This window comes from Protomyctophum bolini (assembly GCF_963924005.1).
Source record: "Protomyctophum bolini genome assembly, chromosome: 17".
NCBI classification, from domain to species: domain Eukaryota; kingdom Metazoa; phylum Chordata; class Actinopteri; order Myctophiformes; family Myctophidae; genus Protomyctophum; species Protomyctophum bolini.
Window position 1 is genome coordinate 34,484,179 of NC_137878.1, and position 18,010 is coordinate 34,502,188.

Sequence of the window (18,010 nt, forward strand, 5' to 3'; positions counted from 1 at the left end):
CAGCGAAAATGTGTCTCTTCAACAAGCAGCAAAGCTTTTTAGTTTAATGTGTCTGCGTGCATGTGTGTGTTGGGTCAGCCGCAGCGGCCGGCAGCGCTAGTGGATGGGGGGTGGGGGGGTGCATAATATCGGGTTTCAAGCAGTGTTTTCTGTGCCACACGTGGAGGAGGAGGACTTATGTCACTGGAGAAAGAAAAAAACATGTACACGTGATGCAGAAATCGCCGCGAGGAGACAAAATACCCCACCGAGCCTGCACCTGATGCGGTCTGATGCGGTCTCTGAGAGCCCACTCGGCTCCTCCACTCGGCTCCACTCGCCTCCTCGATGGAGCACATAAAAAATTGGAACGTTTCCGAATCATTTCCGGGTCAAGCTAGAATGACCCGAGTGACCGAGTGGGAGTGAGCGAGTGGCCGAGATTTTGGAATTGGAATTTGGCTCTAGAGATCCAGGAGAAGTAAGACAAGTCATTTTATAACTGGTTGCACACGGATGTCACGATCTGAAAATATCAGATCTACAAGCTTGTAGAACGGCTAGTATAAACCAATCATTATGATGCCATTGTAGCACCCAGCCAAGATCCGAACCACAATAGGTTGTGCGAATGTGCGTCTGTCTGGCGTGATATTTATATAGTGTGATATTTGTAGATTTTTAATGGTGTGAGATTTATGGATTTATATAGTGTGATATTTGTAGATTTTTAATAGTGTGAGATTTGTAGATTTTTAATAGTGTGATATTTGTAGATTTTTAATAGTGTGATATTTGTAGATTTTTATAGTGTGATATTTGTAGATTTTTAATAGTGTGATATTTGTAGATTTTTATAGTGTGATATTTGTAGATTTTTAATAGTGTGATATTTGTAGATTTTTAATAGTGTGATATTTGTAGATTTTTAATAGTGTGATATTTGTAGATTTTTAATAGTGTGAGATTTGTAGATTTTTAATAGTGATATTTGTAGATTTTTAATAGTGTGAGATTTATGGATTTTTATAGTGTGATATTTGTAGATTTTTAATGGTGCGAGTGGAAGACTGGGGTTCAATCCCTGCTCCTGCGCATCACTACACCATCAAGGCCTGGCTACATACATTTTAGTCGACTAAATCTACTGTAGATTTAGTTGACTTATGATATTTTAAGTCAACTAAAAGATGACTAAAATGTGATGTAAAACTAGCGTTGAACTTTATTCAAAACTAAATAAAAATTTGTTGTCAAAAACAACACTGCTGTGGTATACTTTCACCTGCAACTCCACTACATCTCAGAGGTAAATGTACTTTTTACTCCACTACAATCATTTGAAAACTTTAGTTACAAGTTACAACAAGTTACTTACGTATATTTGGATTATTATGTAAAAACGTACATTAACCACTTAAGCCATATAATTTATACTTGAAAATAGCTGATCTACATGCTCACAACGTGTCACAGCATGGACACATTGTGAGCGTGTAGATCAGCTATTTTCTTTAGTATGTTGTTGATGCCAATACTCTTGTACTTTTTCTGTACTCGAGTAACGTTTGGCATGTAGAACTTTGACTTTTTATACAGTGGTATCATGAGTACTTCTCCCAGCCCTGGTGCCACTGTATGTAAACAGTTGGTAGATAAGACAGAGTTGCACAGATAAAGTGCAGAATGGTACAACTAACTCACGCCCTGTTGGGGAGTCAAACATTCCAAAGCATCCATCCTTCCTCCCATGCAGGCATCAGCGTCGCCAAGTCCGCTAATTATAAGCGACGATGGGCATGTTTTCCTGTAAAGTCGCTTGTAAATATTGAAAGTTGCGGGTAGCAGATATTTAATCGGCTATAGATCCGTTGTTTGAAAATAGCTGATCTGCAAACTCATTACAATACAAATCTTGTTGGGGGTCCCTGGCACAAAATATTTTATGACAGGGGGGGGGTTTGTGGCCAAATACATATACATTTTCAATACTTTTTTTGACATGAAAATGTTTGAGAACCACTGCTCTAAAAATAAGGCAATAAAGTTTAACTGGTCTCTAATTTTGGGGCTTGTTTTCACAGACCTGGTTGCTTGTTTCTATCACAAATTCTGGCAACACTGACAGGCAAGCAGCCTTCTACAACCACCTACTGTAAACAACGCAGCCGTTTATAATTATGTGCGCAGCATGTCTCTGTCTGTTAACTTTCTGCACAGCGACCATAGGCAGCGACCCTACTAGTCTATACCTGCTCCAACAAGTGTTGCGCTCAATTAAAAATCCCTCCACTCTGATCATAGTTCTCAAAAACTCCTCGCCCCACCTCAGTTGACGCACCTGCCTGCCATCAACTCATCAACCCTCACAGAATTTACACCCTCCTCTTTGCTCCATCTACCTCCTCTACACCTGCACTTATTGAATAAATACATTTTAACCTGACTTCTGTGCATGCTCGGCTCCAGCATGAAATGACTGAGGGGGCAGTTGAAAATGGCGAGTTTTATATAGTAAAACAACATGAGGGGGCAGAATTTGCAACTGAGGGTGCAAGGCCCACTCTGGCGCCCGTGGTGCCGGGCCTGCTTCTGTGTAAAGTCTCTGCATTTGGGTTCACCAGCCTGCTTATCATGGCAGAAAAGTGCATATGCTCCTTACGATGTGACTATTTACCTATTGATTTAGTTCATGTTTATTCTGATATTGCACATGTAAATCGCAGAGTCTGCCAAATTCCTAAATTGTAATTACTGTACAATTTAATCTAGCCACAAGCAACTCAGAGATGCTATCTGCATCTAAGTTGCAACACAGCCGATTCATGAAACAGAAAAGTCTCCCTTGAAAAACAATATACTTAGTACTCAAAATCATTGCACACACCTGCACGGAAAGCTTGGGTTATCCTTATCCTCTTTGTGTCAAGTATTTTGTTTCATAAAAATCCATCCATCCATCCATGTCAATAAACTCGATGCAACCATGATATTCGCTTCTATGTGTTTGAGTTTGGAAGAACTCATTTGAAATCACTCCAGGTCCTGCATAGCCTAAGCTAGCCCCAATGTTCCCTCAGCACTACGCTCATTCTGTAGCTCCGAGATGAGGTCACACCCACGCTACCTCCCACTGCGGATCAGAAACGGCGCATGTTTCCACAAGGAACGCGTCTTACCCTTTTCTGCACAATGAATCCAAAAATCCACAACCGATTCAAACGCTCGTTTTAACTGTTTACACTTGGATTTTCTTGGCCATTCCTACATTTAAATTAGTTTAGCACGCTAGTAGCCCTTCACTTTTTGGATTAATTGTACAGAAAAGGGTAAGAAGCGTTCCTTGTGGAAACATGCGCCGTTTCTGAACCACGGTGGGAGGTGCCGTGGGAAGTAGTCCTTTAAGTACAGTACTTGAGTATAGGCTACATTTACTTAGTTATTTACACCACTTTTTCTTTACAGAAACAAGCAGGATAACCCAAGCTGTCCGTTGATGAAACATTGGGGAGCTTATCATCGTTTAATACAATCAGACTTTTCATGAATGGGCTGTCAACAGAGTCGGAGTGTGTTGCAACTTGGATGCAGATAGCATCCAAGTTGCTTGAGGCTGCTAACTCCCAGTTCAAACATGGAAATAAATATGAATCAGTGGCCACTGAACTGGCACTGATTGCAACATTGGCCACGCATGCACACACGACACATATGCGCCATGCACACACAGATTTATATTAGTATACTTGTGATGACATCATTTTAGGTGTGTGTAACTGTGTATAATAGGCTTAATGGCTGAAAATAGCCAAAATATAGCAGATCTACAAGCTCACCATTTCTAGGCTATTGTGTGACATCGCCACTAACCCCATAAAACCTAACTTCTAAATATCTGACCCTAACCCCTTCTGAATCGTTTTACCTTTGTCTAAGTAACAAACAAATAAATGAATTAATTAATTAATGAATTAATACAATTAAACATTTAACGACAGATAACAGCCGCTTTTTTCCCCTTGTGAGGACCAGGATAATGGTCCTTACTGTCTATATCTCAAATTGGTCCTCACAAGTATAGTAATACAAGCACACAAGCTCGTGCACTGTGCACACACGGACGCATGCACGGATTGCACGCACACACGCACACACACACACACACACACACTTGACCTCTGGGCCTGCTGCGCTGGTCCATTGTGTGCAGTGTTTGTTCAGTGGTTCTGAACTGGGCCCGCATAAAGGAAACAGTGACATGATCCAGCCCTGAGAGGTGTGACCTGACCGCCGTGTGACTCATCCAGCACGAGGAAACCTCCACAAGAACAACACTTCCCTCCTTCACCTCTGATCACTGCTGGAAGAAGAACAACACTTCCCTCCTTCACCTCTGAGTCTCTGATCACTGCTGGAAGAAGAACAACACTTCCCTCCTTCACCTCTGAGTCCCTGATCACTGCTGGAAGAAGAACTCACGGGTTTGGACTTCAGTAGTGATAACCAGTGGACAAATGCTGTGTTACGAGTGAAGGCTCTGCATTCACAATCTTACGTAACCTCTTAAAGCCCCATCATGGTTGACCGGAATTCCTCAGGGCTCTGTACTATTAATTGTATTCTTTTTAGTTTCCACTTGTTGTGGGGACAGCTTTCACTGAAAATAGCCGATCGCGCGATTGCAACGCGTTTGCGAGCTTGTCGATCTGCTATTTTCTGCGAAAGCTTTCCCCACAATACGGATGCTGGGGTTCAAAAAATCCCTTACGAGTAAAAGCCCTGCATTAACCCATTCTGGCCGGGGACCCATTTTCGTGTTAGCATCATGTTATGCTTTAGCTATTGAAAAATAGCAGATCTACAAGCTCAGTAGGTCTGCTATTTTTGAAAAATCGAAGAACGACTGACATTTTTAGAATCTGATCTCAGGTCAGAATGGGTTCATCAGACCAGTGTGTGTCCAGTGGAAACCTCGTATGAATCTGATCTCAGGTCAGAATGGGTTAACAATCTTACTAAAAGGACCACTTCACCCATTTTCAAGCTATCTTCATATAATTGGTCCTCACTGATGCGACTGCTGTGAGCGAGGTCTGCATGTGCGACACCATCGCGGGACAAAGCATAAAGTATACTTGATGGGCTGCAGGTGCACGTGCAGCCAGCCATGCACAAACAGGCTCCGCTGCCGTCATCACGAGTGCACCTCCCGTTCTTATGACAGCGAATGTAGGTGTGGTTTTGAGGACAACTGCTTTGAATTGCTATTATTGTTCACATACAGAAACAGAAACCAATGGATTATATATTTCAAAAGTGAGAGATCACAATCAAAATCCTAATCATTCTTCCTCCACACTGGGATAAAAACAGCATCTGAAAGTTTGATGGGGCATTTTCTTACACGTGAGGGCAGTTAGAACTTTTCCAATTGCATCTTAAGAGAGGTGGGGTTCTTGTGCTTCCAGCCTGCATGCGCCATCCGCGCATGCTGGAGCTTATCAGTGTGATGTCGTCTGATAAGGCGTCTATAGAAGCCTTATCAAAATAAATCACACGCGTGTGACGTGAGGTGCGCTCTTATCATCATACAGTACAGTACATCATCACATTCTGGCCAATCACAACTGGTGTCCTCAATTGTCTGTCCTCACTTTTTATCCTCAATACGTACGTCGCTCACCCAATCAAATCATCTCAATTCCGTGCTCAGCCAATCAAATCATCGCTATGAGGTACACAAAAACACACAAAGCTGGGCATAGGAGGGGCTGGCGCCACCTGAACAAATACAAAAAAGACCAAACCTGCCTACCGATGATGTCGAGAGAGACATGTTAGAGACGACCATGTTTCTCTCTCTCTCCTAATTGAATTGCCAGCATGAATGAATCCCCATGGGGTTGAGGGCATACTGTCCCGTGTCCCCCCTCCTGTCGTCTCTAATGTCCCCAGAAGGAATTACTGCTGTCCCCAATCAGCTTCCCACAACTTTCAGCATGTGGACCACATCAATTGGCGAGTGCACTTTTTATGGCACGGAGGCTGGCCATCTACTGTATATCACTGTTTCTCAGAATGTGTCATTTCAAGGACCCCCAGTTTGATATTGCAATTATGCATTAGGCCACACACCCCCATTTGATGCCTTTTTTTTATGAATGAGGTCATACATGACTGATGTCATGTCACACAGGCAGTCTGAGATCCACAATGGAGCCACAGCCACACCGCTCCCATGTGGATCCATTCCACATGATTCCATTTTTATTTTTATCTCTTTTTATATAGTGCGCCGGCAACCTTGGCCCCACGCAGGCCAATGAGCACTTTGTGTTCCGCGCTGAGTAACAATTCTGTCCTTCCACCTTATTGTTCTGACAAAAGCCCCCCGGTCCATGAGAATGACTCATGAGCAGGTTTGGATGTCACGACCTCTGAGGCGACTGGTTGAAACTGTTGCTGTGCCTCGAGCACCAAACGACAACTAACCTCACGTCACCAGGGTGGAAACATGTGTCAACTGATGGTGTGATACAGTCTAAGCCTCCAGTGATTCCCAACCTGTGGGTCGGGGCCCATTGGGTGGGTATCTGCCTGGGTTATTGCAAGTGGGCACTCAAATAGTCTAATTGCCAAAACACCACGATTTTAATGATAATCTATCATATCGATCCTATTACATGAATCCTATTACAAGAATCACACCCGTGTGAAGTGAGGGGCGCTCTAATCATCGTACATCATCATGCATCATCTCATACTGGACAAGATTTTTCAGCGGTGTGTTCTTTCTACCAATCAAAAAATTTGACAAATAAATAAATCAAATAGTACATCCTCTGTAACCACAAGAATTAGTGTACCTGATACACAGGGGGACAGGTGAAGGAAGAATGTGCACTCCAATCACCTTTTTCAGTATAGTGTCCAAGCACTTCGATGTGAAGTGGAATAATTATGGTATACAGTATACCGCCTGAAAAACCCTAGACTACAACACTGGTTCTTCCTTAGCCTACTGCATGGGGCGGGAGTGTTCATGCAAAGTTTCACACTGATTGGTCCAGCGGACTGACCTACAGACGGACTACAGCAGTGAAAACAAAATCCCTCGCCTTCGGCCGCTCTGGCCTTGCAGCTGCAGTCACAACTCACAACAGACTGAGATTGCCATTTTTTGTCCAGTCATGTTTCATGACGTCACTGTCTCCCATCCATCACTCCACCCTAGTCTAAAAACCTTCAAAACAATCGCCTTCCTCTCAAACTCCTTCCTGTCAATCCCTTTTGCCTTGTCTTTGCCTTGTATGTACTGGAAGCTGCTATTCACTGTGGCTCTCTTTGTGTGTGTGTGTGTGTGTGTGTGTGTGTGTGTGTGTGTGTGTGTGTGTGTGTGTGTGTGTGTGTACACGTAAACTATGAAGTACAGTGTTGAAGAATGTCCATGTAGGGGTCAGATTACACACTGGCCCCCATAGGGAGATTGGGTGACGTTTGTGTGTGTTTGGAGCGATGAAGGCACTGGTTGTTAGGGAGGCTCCCATATGATCAGAACCAGAGAGAGAGAGAGAGAGAGAGAGAGAGAGAGAGACACACACACACACACACACACACACACACACACACAGGGAATTAGGGAGAGGGAGGGAGAGAGAGAGAGAGAGAGAGAGAGAGACACACACACACACACACACACACACACACACACACACACAGGGAATTAGGGAGAGGGAGGGAGAGAGAAAGAATAGCCAATGTATTATATTAAGTGGTTCAACTGATATTGATGCACAATTAACTAGGGGACTGGGGACCCCCTGGAACCCCCCTTAAGGACCCACTTTGAGAACCATTGACCTACTGTAGGTGAACAGGGTGACACTAATTTTATTAACAAAAACATCACTTACACCTCCTTTAAGTGGTAAAGTGTTTAATATGTGTTGGTGTTCACGAGACTTTCACAATTCCCAAAGTGCCTTTGAATTAGTCAAATGACATAACATGCACATCTTTTGGCCGTGCACCCCCTGTTACCTCCTGAGCTAGCCGACGCTGCGACGCACCCCACCCCCCCCCCCAACGCTCAGTCTCGTTGTATTTGGCAGAGAATTATACATTTGTTAATGTGATTATGGCAAATAATCACAGAATGTCACTGCACTGAGATACATGCAGCTGCTATACTCCCACAGCTGCTCTATACATCTCCTTACAACAGTGTTTTACCAGATTTTGCCGTTTGTGTTAAATAACACCATAAAACCGCCATAAAAAAAATTCCACCCCGAGGCGCTCTTATCCTCATACATCAGCCAATCAAATCACCACATTCCGTGGCTCCGTGCTAGTACAAACACAAACACGGCTACAAACAAACACGTGCTAAAACACACCAGGTGTTTATTAAAGACATAATCACTGATAATCAGGGTAGTTACGAGCTTAGTGGAACTTTTTTTTAAGCAGCCTATGTAGATGCAGTTTACATGTTACACGCTGTGTGTCTTCAAAAGCACGGACAATAAATATCAGGGTGAAATAATTACAATGTAGACACAGACGAAACTGAGCAGTCCGCTGTATTCCACATTACAATGATATGTGAATGTCCCCCTGTCTGTCTTTGCTGTCCTACTGTCTGTCTCTATCTCTCCTCCCCCACTGTCTGTAATTGATTGATTGATTGATTGATACCCAATACAAAAACTCAATACAGTCAATACAAAAACTGTGGATGACACCATGATTAAGCATTACACTTGTTTACAACAGGGTCCACCATTTTCAATTCATCAGAACATTTATAGACGTACAAATATACACTTCTATAAAAAGTCATCATCATAGAAAGGAAGTAAATAGGGAAAAACATATACAGTACAGTAAGAGGAAAGGGGGTGTGAGGGGGGACTAAAGGCCTATTCATAGTCTGGATTTTCGGTGGTGAGGTGACCACCGCTCCGGTGGTGAGGTGACCACCGGAGCTGAAATAACGTTGAGCCGCTCAGCTCAACGTGAGCGGTGGTGAGTTAAAAGGGGTGGAGCGGTGGCAGTGCTTTGCTCTTCACCGCGGCTCGTGACGTCAGACTTTATTCACGGGGCCAGTTTTGAATTGCAGCCGTCCGTAAGTGCCCTTTGAGAGTCAAGGGATTCACATGTCTTAATGACTGTTGGTAGGGCGTTCCACATTTTGGTGGCATAGGAGCGAAATTAATTTAGTCCCTTGTTTGAGCCGAATCTGGGTTGCACATGGTTAGTTGAACTCCCTCTGGTGTTGTGAGTGTGGACTTTGTTGACATTAAGGAAGTATTTAGACAGGTACATGGGTATCTTGGTGGTGTAGCGAATCTTATGGACCAGACCCATTGCAAGATGCTGTACGCTGTTGTCAACCCGAAGCCATTCCAGCGTATCAAAATGGGCAGGGGTGAGGTGGGTTCGGGAAGTGAGGCCAAGTAGTAGCCTGACCAGTTTGTTTTGGCAAGTCTGGAGCCTTGTTTTAAGGGCATTTGAGGTGCTGTACTTGGTACCAAGAGAGGTGCATGCATAGTCGGAGAAACCTTGGGTTCCTGTTAAGAGTCTTCACTGTGTTTTTGTTGACCAGTGAGGAGATCCTGTACAGAAATCTTGGTCTTTGGTTGACTTTTTTGATTACATCGGTGGCCAACTGGCCATCTTATCACCTGAAAGATTTCCTTCAGGAAGGAACTATAACTATATACTATTTGATCCAAAGAGAATGGATTCCGTCTTTCCCAGGTGTAAAGATAGTTTGTTATCAGCGAGCCAGGTGCCGATTCTACCGCGTTCAGAGCAGAGGGCCTTTTCAAACTGCAGTTTGTTCCTGACTGTCCGAGACCAGCAGTGCCGAGTCATCTGCGAGCAGGAACAAGTTGCAGTCACAAGCTGATGTCATGTCGTTTACATATATTAGGAACAGTAAAGCCCCTAGTATGCTTGCTTGTGGAACGCCACAAGTGGACAGTGGACAGTGTTCCGTTCATCTCCACCATCTGTTCTCTCCCCTCCAGGTAAGATTGCATCCAGCTCACTGATGATTACCAGTTTAATCTATGTACTGTATGTCTCTGCTGTCCTATGGTCTGTCAGTCTGTCTGACAAATCTGTATGTCCGTCTGGCCATGTTGAAACCGTTTTAAAACCAGGGATAAAATAAAATTGCACACCATATCACATAATATAATAGTACGATTTCCAAAACCACAGAGATGCTCACAATGTATCACAATGTCTATATTATAGGCTATAACATTGATGATGGCCTATAATAATCACAGCCTATTGCCATCACTGACAGCATCAGCACTGTGTTGTCTACTCTCTACATTCCAAACAGTCATGTAGAAGGAATGCAAGGGAAGTTGGGAACTTCAATGGGAGAATTTCATATCCAGCAGCTCACCTCCAGGACATATGTCTTGTCTCAACATGACACACACACACACACACACACACACACACACACACACACACACACGCCTGCCTACGGGTAACTAACAGGCAACCAACACAGCCTTTCTCTGGTCAACTCTGAAATGGTGGAAATTGTATGGTCTTGTCTTGGCTGTCCTGCAAACATTTAGCTCTATACTTAAAGTGTCAGTAACAACTTCATGACAACAATTGGCTATGTTGCTCTGTAGGCAGCCCATATTCCATACTAGTTAGCTGATACAGACTTAGCCCTGAAACATGACTGTCATGATACAGACTACACTGTTAGTCTGTTAAACTAGCCTGTGCTGTGTACACCAGGCTAATGGCTTTGCTTTTTAGAGAAAACTGCAGTTTCTTGAGACTTTCTAGTTCAACCAGTTCGTTGTTTAGCCTAGAAATATTTCTATTAATTCCACTTTTACTTTATGGTTTCATGTCTCCATGTAGTTGAATTTCATTAAGACGGAAAATTGAATCAGTTTATGTCACAAAAAGTATCGGGACGTGGTTAAGCAGATGCGGCTGCGTCTTAATTTAACATGTCATCATCTTCACCTAACGTGCAACTAACTCAGACTGAGTGAGAGAACAGACAGACTAGAGTAGAAGATATTTGGTAAATTGGTACGGTACCCGAACGGAACCCTTTCTTACCTTAATTATTACCTTTGAGAAGACACCTGGGGAAATCCTTGCACCGTTTCAAATAGTTCCACAAACGATAATCCCACAGTAAAAGTAGCCTATAACTTTGCTAAACACAACACAATCCTCGTGAAGAGAAGGGAATCTCCTGTGCCGTACCTGTCTAGAGTCTCTAGACACTCCTACATGTCACTGTAAAATCCTCAGCGTTCTTTTAACTCAAGAGTGTACAAATGATAACAAATGCACCCTAGAGAGGGATTTGGTATACTTTGACACTGAGGTGGAGATGTTATCCACCAGCGCCATCTAGTGACACAACAGGGCCAAGTTGGTTATGGTTGTTTCTTGCAGTGGTGGTGGGATTGATTGATTGATAGTAAGGATGGATGGCTTGATTGATTTAATACTTTAACAGTTCGCAAAAAAATAAAAAAATATAGAAGCTTTGTCATTGGTCGACCAATGACAAAGCTTCTAGGAAAATCTTTTAATGCAGTGGCTCCTAGATGTGTCAGAGACTAATTTTTGTTTTACTCATTGCTGGCTGTCTGAATTCCAAAAAAAATAAATATAAAGGTCATTCAAACTTTGACATATTATTGCTTATAGCAGCTTTAAGTGATATTGATGCATGCGATCTGTAGCATTGTTTTACCCTGCAATGTGGCATTTAATAACGCTGTGGAGTCAGGACAGTAAGAAAATATTTGTTTTTATTGCCAATTTACTAGTTCAAAAGGTGCCAGAGAGGGCAAGCTAACATCTTCCTTTAAGAGATTTAACTGCTTGGACATGGTTCACGTAAATAATACAAATAAACAAACAACTGCAAGCTGGAAAACCTCTGTTGAAATGCCCAAAACATAAAATCCATGAACCTCTGCTCTGCCACTGGTTACAAAATGCATACGATTCCTTATTTCTATATCTTCATGGCTTGACCTTATAACAGCCTGCAAAATGGTACCCTTTCGGATTTCACCACTCCTAAAGCATCATTTATACTCTGTAGCATGTCGACGTCGCTTGTCAAAAAGAACAGATGTTCACGCTAACAAGTGCATACATGTTGTCTCTTTTACTGCCGATGTGTTTCACATTTCTTCCCAATGGCGCTTGCTGTAGTTGATGTGTTTCACGTGTTTTTAGGTTTTCATTGATTCAGAATGGTCTCCCATCTATCCACCATCTAGCAGTGTCCCCGTCGCTTGGCAACGCTCTGCTGCGCTGTGGTGGTCCGCCAATTAAATTATTCCCCCCGTCCACCGCCATTGTAAGCGCAAACTTAAAACGCTTTTTTTTCCTCTGAATTGAGGCTTAGATGTTCAGTTTGAACAGAATGTCGATGTTAGTGGCTCATTAATCAATCATCGCTACCTCATGGTTACAATATTAATGCTTCTGATGACTTTCAAAATAAGAATCCCGCTGCATCCAGCGGCAGTTAATGATATACAGACTGAATCAATATTAGCAGTCAAAGAGTTTTAAAGGTGCTATAAACAACATTCATCCACCAGATGTCGCATCCAACTCCACGTCGCGACACCTCGTGCTGCACAAGGTTCCTTATTTCCGCACGGCACGCACACACGCACACACACGCTGCATAAGGTTCCCTTTTTCCCCAGAGTCATGGCGTCATTTACGGCTTGAGTTTGAGCCAGGGGTGGAGGATGGTGAGGATGGAGAGGATGGAGGAGGCCAGGCCGCAGGCCCCGACGAACGCGGGCCCCGTGGGGTACAGGCCCAGCCGGTGCAGCGGGATGAAGACGTCGCAGCTGTTCTTCAGCAGGTCCAGCAGGAGGGGCGGGTTGGCTCGCAGGACCGCCGTCAGCAGCTCCAGGCGCCTTTGATTGATTGATTATTTTATTAGACAATAAAAAATGCTAACAGTGCAGGGTACAGTCAGGCACATTGGTCGAAAAGGACAGCACCGAAGAAAGACCTTGCATCCTCTTGTTTCAATTCGTGTCCCATGCATTCATTCACAATCACAACAATGACAATGGAGATATCTAAAAAACATGATAACTATGTACAGGTCGGAATAAAAATAAATCGGAGGGGGGAATAAAGATGTGGGGCAATCACCTTCTCTCCTTTTGACCTGCTGACAGTGACAGGTAAAATCAGACCTGTTTTAAAGGAAGCCAGCCTGTGCATAAGGTCAATCACACCTTCTTTAAGTGGTAAGGTGTGGTTCAATCAATCAATCAATCAATGTTTTTGTTTGTGCAGCTTATGTCTAATCTCATGTGCGTGTACCTGCTGCTATTTGTGGACCTACCAATGTGTTGCCACTTTGGCACCGTAGGTTTGACCGCTTAAACCCGTTTGGTTGACCAGAGAGCTTTTCTTTCAGTTTTCTGAAAATAGCCGATCGACATCTCACGTGTTGTAAACGTGGATCTGCTATTGTCTGTCTCCATTCATAAACTAGCCTACATAGTGAAGTCTATGGTGATAAAATTATACTCATGTGTCGTGCCAGCGGTGCCGTCTGGGACTGGACCCCCCCCCCCCCTCTCTCTCTCTCTCACTATACGCACGCAGCCAGGCACTGTTATTTTGGGCATGGAGGCACAGTGCTGAGCGCACTGATATAACAGACAGCAGCACAAAATGTTTACAAGTTTATGTGTTTCCTTAAGCAATTGATTGATGTAATCGTCCTCATTTCGATCAGGGCTTCAGTCTCCTCATTCGACCACGTCTATCCACGGTAACGGGACATCTTTGTGCTGCGTAAAATATGCCTTCTCCGTCTCCAACTGTGTTCAGCTCCTCACCCGCCACATTGTTTGCTTCATTTCCTTTATTTACTGCAGATTGCATTCACACCTGCACCGAATTGTAAATTGTAATTAAAGTGAAGCGAAACCCCCGTCGGAGTAGAATGCGGTTCTTTGATACGCATTAGGATTCGAATGAGCCTTCACACCTGCCAAACGAAGTGCACTTTCTGAAAATGCGCAGCAGGATTCGTTTTAATCGCAGCAAAGCTCTCTGGTGTGAATGTCACCTAATTTACTTCTTTACACCTGTAAACCTGCGATGTGACAATAAAGCTGCTTCGTGATTCTTGAAACTATTGGGGTGGTTGTATTTTACCTCCCTGCTCTTCTATTGAGACATTTAGATCCTGTGTCTAGGTGAGACATGACCTCTGACACCATCATGTTTCTGGTTTGACACGAATTTATCCCCTGAGCAAGCAGGTAGGCTCTATTACCTCAGAGGTAAAAATGGCAGCACTTATTTGCACAGGAAATCCAGGGTAGAAGAGGAAAGTTACATAGTGCAGCTTTAATTCGCAACCAAAATGTCATAATGGTGACGGGCCTACCTGCGCAGCGGTGCGACCATGACAGGGAGTATCGCAGAGGCTGGAAGGAGGCTTGCACCAGGATCGCCGGCGTCCAGTGGGAAGGAGAGATGCTGGTCGACGGACACTGGAGACGGCGCCAGAGGCGAGGGCGAGGCGACCCTGCTGCACTTGGATCCGTGGGAGCGGGCCTCGTGCTCCATAAGGAGGTGGATTTCATACAGGTCACGGGTGAGGTTGAGGATGAGGGCGAAGAGGTAATACCTGTGAGAGACAGAAAGAGAGACAGAGAGTGAGACAGAAAGAGAGACAGAGAGTGAGGCAGAAAGAGGCAGCCAGAGAGAGTACAAGATTAAAGTATCGCACATTGGACTACTTGAAGGGCTGGCCCCGAACTGAACTGAGGTCAAAGAGAACAATCGAGCCGCTCACTGTTAGCTCCCTTTGTCGGTACATTTTATTTTGCCGCTATAGAGTAACGTTTTGAGCCCATTCAAAGAGCTTGGGCTCAAAACATCACTCCTTTACTGCTAAATAAAATCTGTGAGGTTTGATTCTTCTCTTTGAGAGTGAGACAGAGAGACAGACAGAGACAAAGAGAGTGAGAGTCTCAAACCAGATCTAAAATATTCCATGGATTCATTTTAAAGCCAATTTCTTGCCAATTTGTCCAAAGGAAAGCTTTAAATTGATTTGAATACTACGACCTACCAGGTGGTGGGAACTTGACCACTTTCAAACCCTACAGGTTGACAGTGCCCCAGTCCCTTTTGGCAAATGTTTGCCCCAGAATGGGACTCTAGGGCAGGATTTCTCAAAGTTGGTGCCGTGACACATATTTTATCAATATCACGTCACCCTCTATGCTTCGTAGAACACATTGCACTATATTTTGTGCATTCTTTTTCTACAAATCTCCAGAAATAGCCAATATTGTGTGCCCTCTTTGCCGTCTCTCTCTCATAAAGGGCATTTTATACCTCAACATGGTCTTCCTGGCTAAATAAAGTTCACTAAATAAAATAAATAAAATCACTCTCACCTGAAAGACCTCTGGCTCCATTTGTGCTGGTCTAGGTTCTGGAGGAGGCCGGTCTTCCCGGCCCACAGAACGTTGTCACAGGCGAAGTACATGGCTCTGTTGAGGTGGGACACGGTGAGGCACAGCCTCAGTACGCTGTCCGACAGGTGGATGGCTCGCTTGGCCGCCTCTAACGCTTCTACCGAGTTCCCCAAACGCATCACTGGGGTGGAGACACAAACCAACATCAAGTTCAACATGGAAGTATTGCCGTGGATCTCGACCCTTTTTCAGGCCGCTCGGTTGTTTGCCTCTTTCTGTGTTTTTTATCACCGTCATGGTGGATTTTACCCGACATTTCAGCTTCAGTACTAGTTATTTCGATACCAGAATCGGAAAAGCTGCCCATACTGCCTAAAATGTGGGTATCGGCAAGTATGCCAGTCTATGCCATTCCGATACCATGTTATGTAGCACATAACGAGATTTCATTCATAGTAATATTTTGAATTGATGTTGCACCACTGTTTTACCTTCTTACTGTACAATGTATTATTATTTTACTAACTTGGAGCTGCACTTGGAGCTATGCATATTTATGCCGAGATCAGTGGGTCTCAAAACGTTCCCATAACTCTCACAGTTACAGACCTGTAAAAGTCCCTTTGGAAAATGTCTTAATTACACAATGTACGGATCGGTACTGTACTGACCAATATGCTGGTAAGTTGTGGGTATTGGAATCGGGAAGAAATAAATGGCATCGGTGCATCTCTATTCAGAACCAAAACGAGATAAGGGTTTGTGACTCACGCTTTCTAGTGAGACTCATATGAGTCTCCAGCTGACTGATGGTGTTCAATAGAGCCACGCTCCCACCCGCCTTCTGGAGAGTGGAGCCCAGCAGAGCACATGCATACTGTGTGGCCCTGTTACAATACACAAACACATAGGAATACTGTTACAACACCACGACAAATACATATGAATACACAACAAACAATGAAATACATTAACCCATTAAGGTTAATGTATTTCAATTTGGGTTAAATTAATTAAATGTTCCAAAAGTTCCAATCACACAAAGATTTGGACTGTAGTCCCTCTGAGACCAGACCCCCTGTTGAAGACCACTGCTGTGGGACAAAGGGCTTAATGGAGACAGAGTTTTATTAGAGACAATATTACTTATTATTAGAATAATCAATTTCGTCCATCCGTCACTGTAAACATGTTTGTAATGAGAGCAACAGTGTACTTACACTTGTAAGTGTACTTACATTTTGAAAAGAAAGAAAGAAAGAAGCTTGCCTATCTTCAGAAAATACATCATTGATCTTTTCATCAGACAGTGTGCCTTGCTTGGATTTCTTTCTTTGCAAGTCTGCAGTAGGCTACTTTTTGGAAAATATTTTTTGGTGGTCAGACTCATACAGGATTTGTGCAAATAGAGGGAATGCGCGTGACATCATCATCATCGTACCTGCCTGGAAGTTATGCGGAATGCCTACTGAGTGTCAAAGCCTACTTTCTGGCCTTGACAGGCCATACATTCAAATAGAAAAGTTTGATTGCAATAAATTACTTTAAACAACATTAACTTCACTTTGCCACTCGATCTGCCATTCACTTTATGCATGCGCATACCCTCTATTCAACCGAGAGAGCGTGGACTGCTTTCGACTGTCCAAGACCCAGGCGGACTCAGGTGACCCATCAAATCCTGTCAGCCCTGTTTGTTAAGGCCAGTTCACACAATGCAACTCCTTGCACAACTATACTAACTTGCGACCATTATACCTAAATTAAATGGCACTTGGCAAGTAGTTGCATTGGTGTGGACTGGCCTTTTTAAATGGTTTCGCAAGGAGTTGCAAATAATGTTGCATTGCATTGGTCATTGGTGTGTGTGGAGTCAGTGGACTAGCAGAATTCGAAACTTTCTCCATTCAAGGCTTTGAACAAATTAAAATGTAGGTCAGTTACGTGGACAATAATACACAACAAATGACAGTCACATAAATGAATGATAATAATAATAATGATCATTATTATTTGTACCCCGATTATAATAATATTATTATTATCATTTGTATTATTGAATCCTTACCTAAAAACTCTCTCCTTGGCTTGACTCTGAGCATTAAATCGAACCCAGGAATCCATAGTTAGAAATTTTAAATAAATATTTTGTTAAATAAAAAATATATTCTTGGTTGTTGTTGTTGTTAGCATTAGCTAACACGTTGACCAACTAGTGGACAGGGGATCACAGGGTCAACCTGTGATGACGAGCCAAACCTCTTAAACCGTCCAATCAAACCGTCTCTGCATACCTGCAAAATCTGTATAAAAAAGATATACTTTGTATATTTGAATGTCCTTTTTAACTCGGTTTGTTTTGCCCAGAGTTGTTTTTGCCCCCTTGTGTTAAGTCCCCGGAAGTAAATATTCTGACTTTTTTTACTCTTCCTTGGGTTTAATGGTAGACTTGTGAAATTCCGCCACCTACTGGAGTGTTGTTCACCCTGGCGTCCCAAATGTTCTAAACTTTACTCATTATTTCCTAA

The 18,010-nt window shown here is 43.3% G+C and overlaps 1 protein-coding gene across 1 annotated transcript; it reads right to left on the reverse strand.

Moving 5' to 3' along the window:
• Positions 1-11,784: 11,784 nt before the first annotated feature.
• On the reverse strand, positions 11,785-17,869 carry pex11b (peroxisomal biogenesis factor 11 beta). Its single transcript, XM_080786972.1, has 5 exons — positions 17,551-17,869; positions 16,254-16,369; positions 15,462-15,663; positions 14,441-14,683; positions 11,785-12,941 (listed from the first exon to the last, which is right to left on the reverse strand). Exons 1-5 carry the CDS (start codon positions 17,604-17,606, stop codon positions 12,737-12,739), a joined length of 822 nt encoding a protein of 273 aa, XP_080643098.1. The 5' UTR covers positions 17,607-17,869; the 3' UTR covers positions 11,785-12,736.
• Between the last annotated feature and the right edge of the window lie 141 nt (positions 17,870-18,010).

Excerpts from the sequence above, each read along its gene's own strand:
- pex11b (XM_080786972.1), bottom strand. The coding sequence starts at position 17,606 with ATGGATTCCTGGGTTCGATTTAATGCTCAGAGTCAAGCCAAGGAGAGA. Across the intron at positions 15,664-16,253 it reads TATGAGTCTCACTAGAAAGC|TGATGCGTTTGGGGAACTCG; the intron begins GTGAGTCACAAA and ends TCTCCACCCCAG. Across the intron at positions 14,684-15,461 it reads TGGAGCCAGAGGTCTTTCAG|GTATTACCTCTTCGCCCTCA; the intron begins GTGAGAGTGATT and ends TGTCTCTCACAG.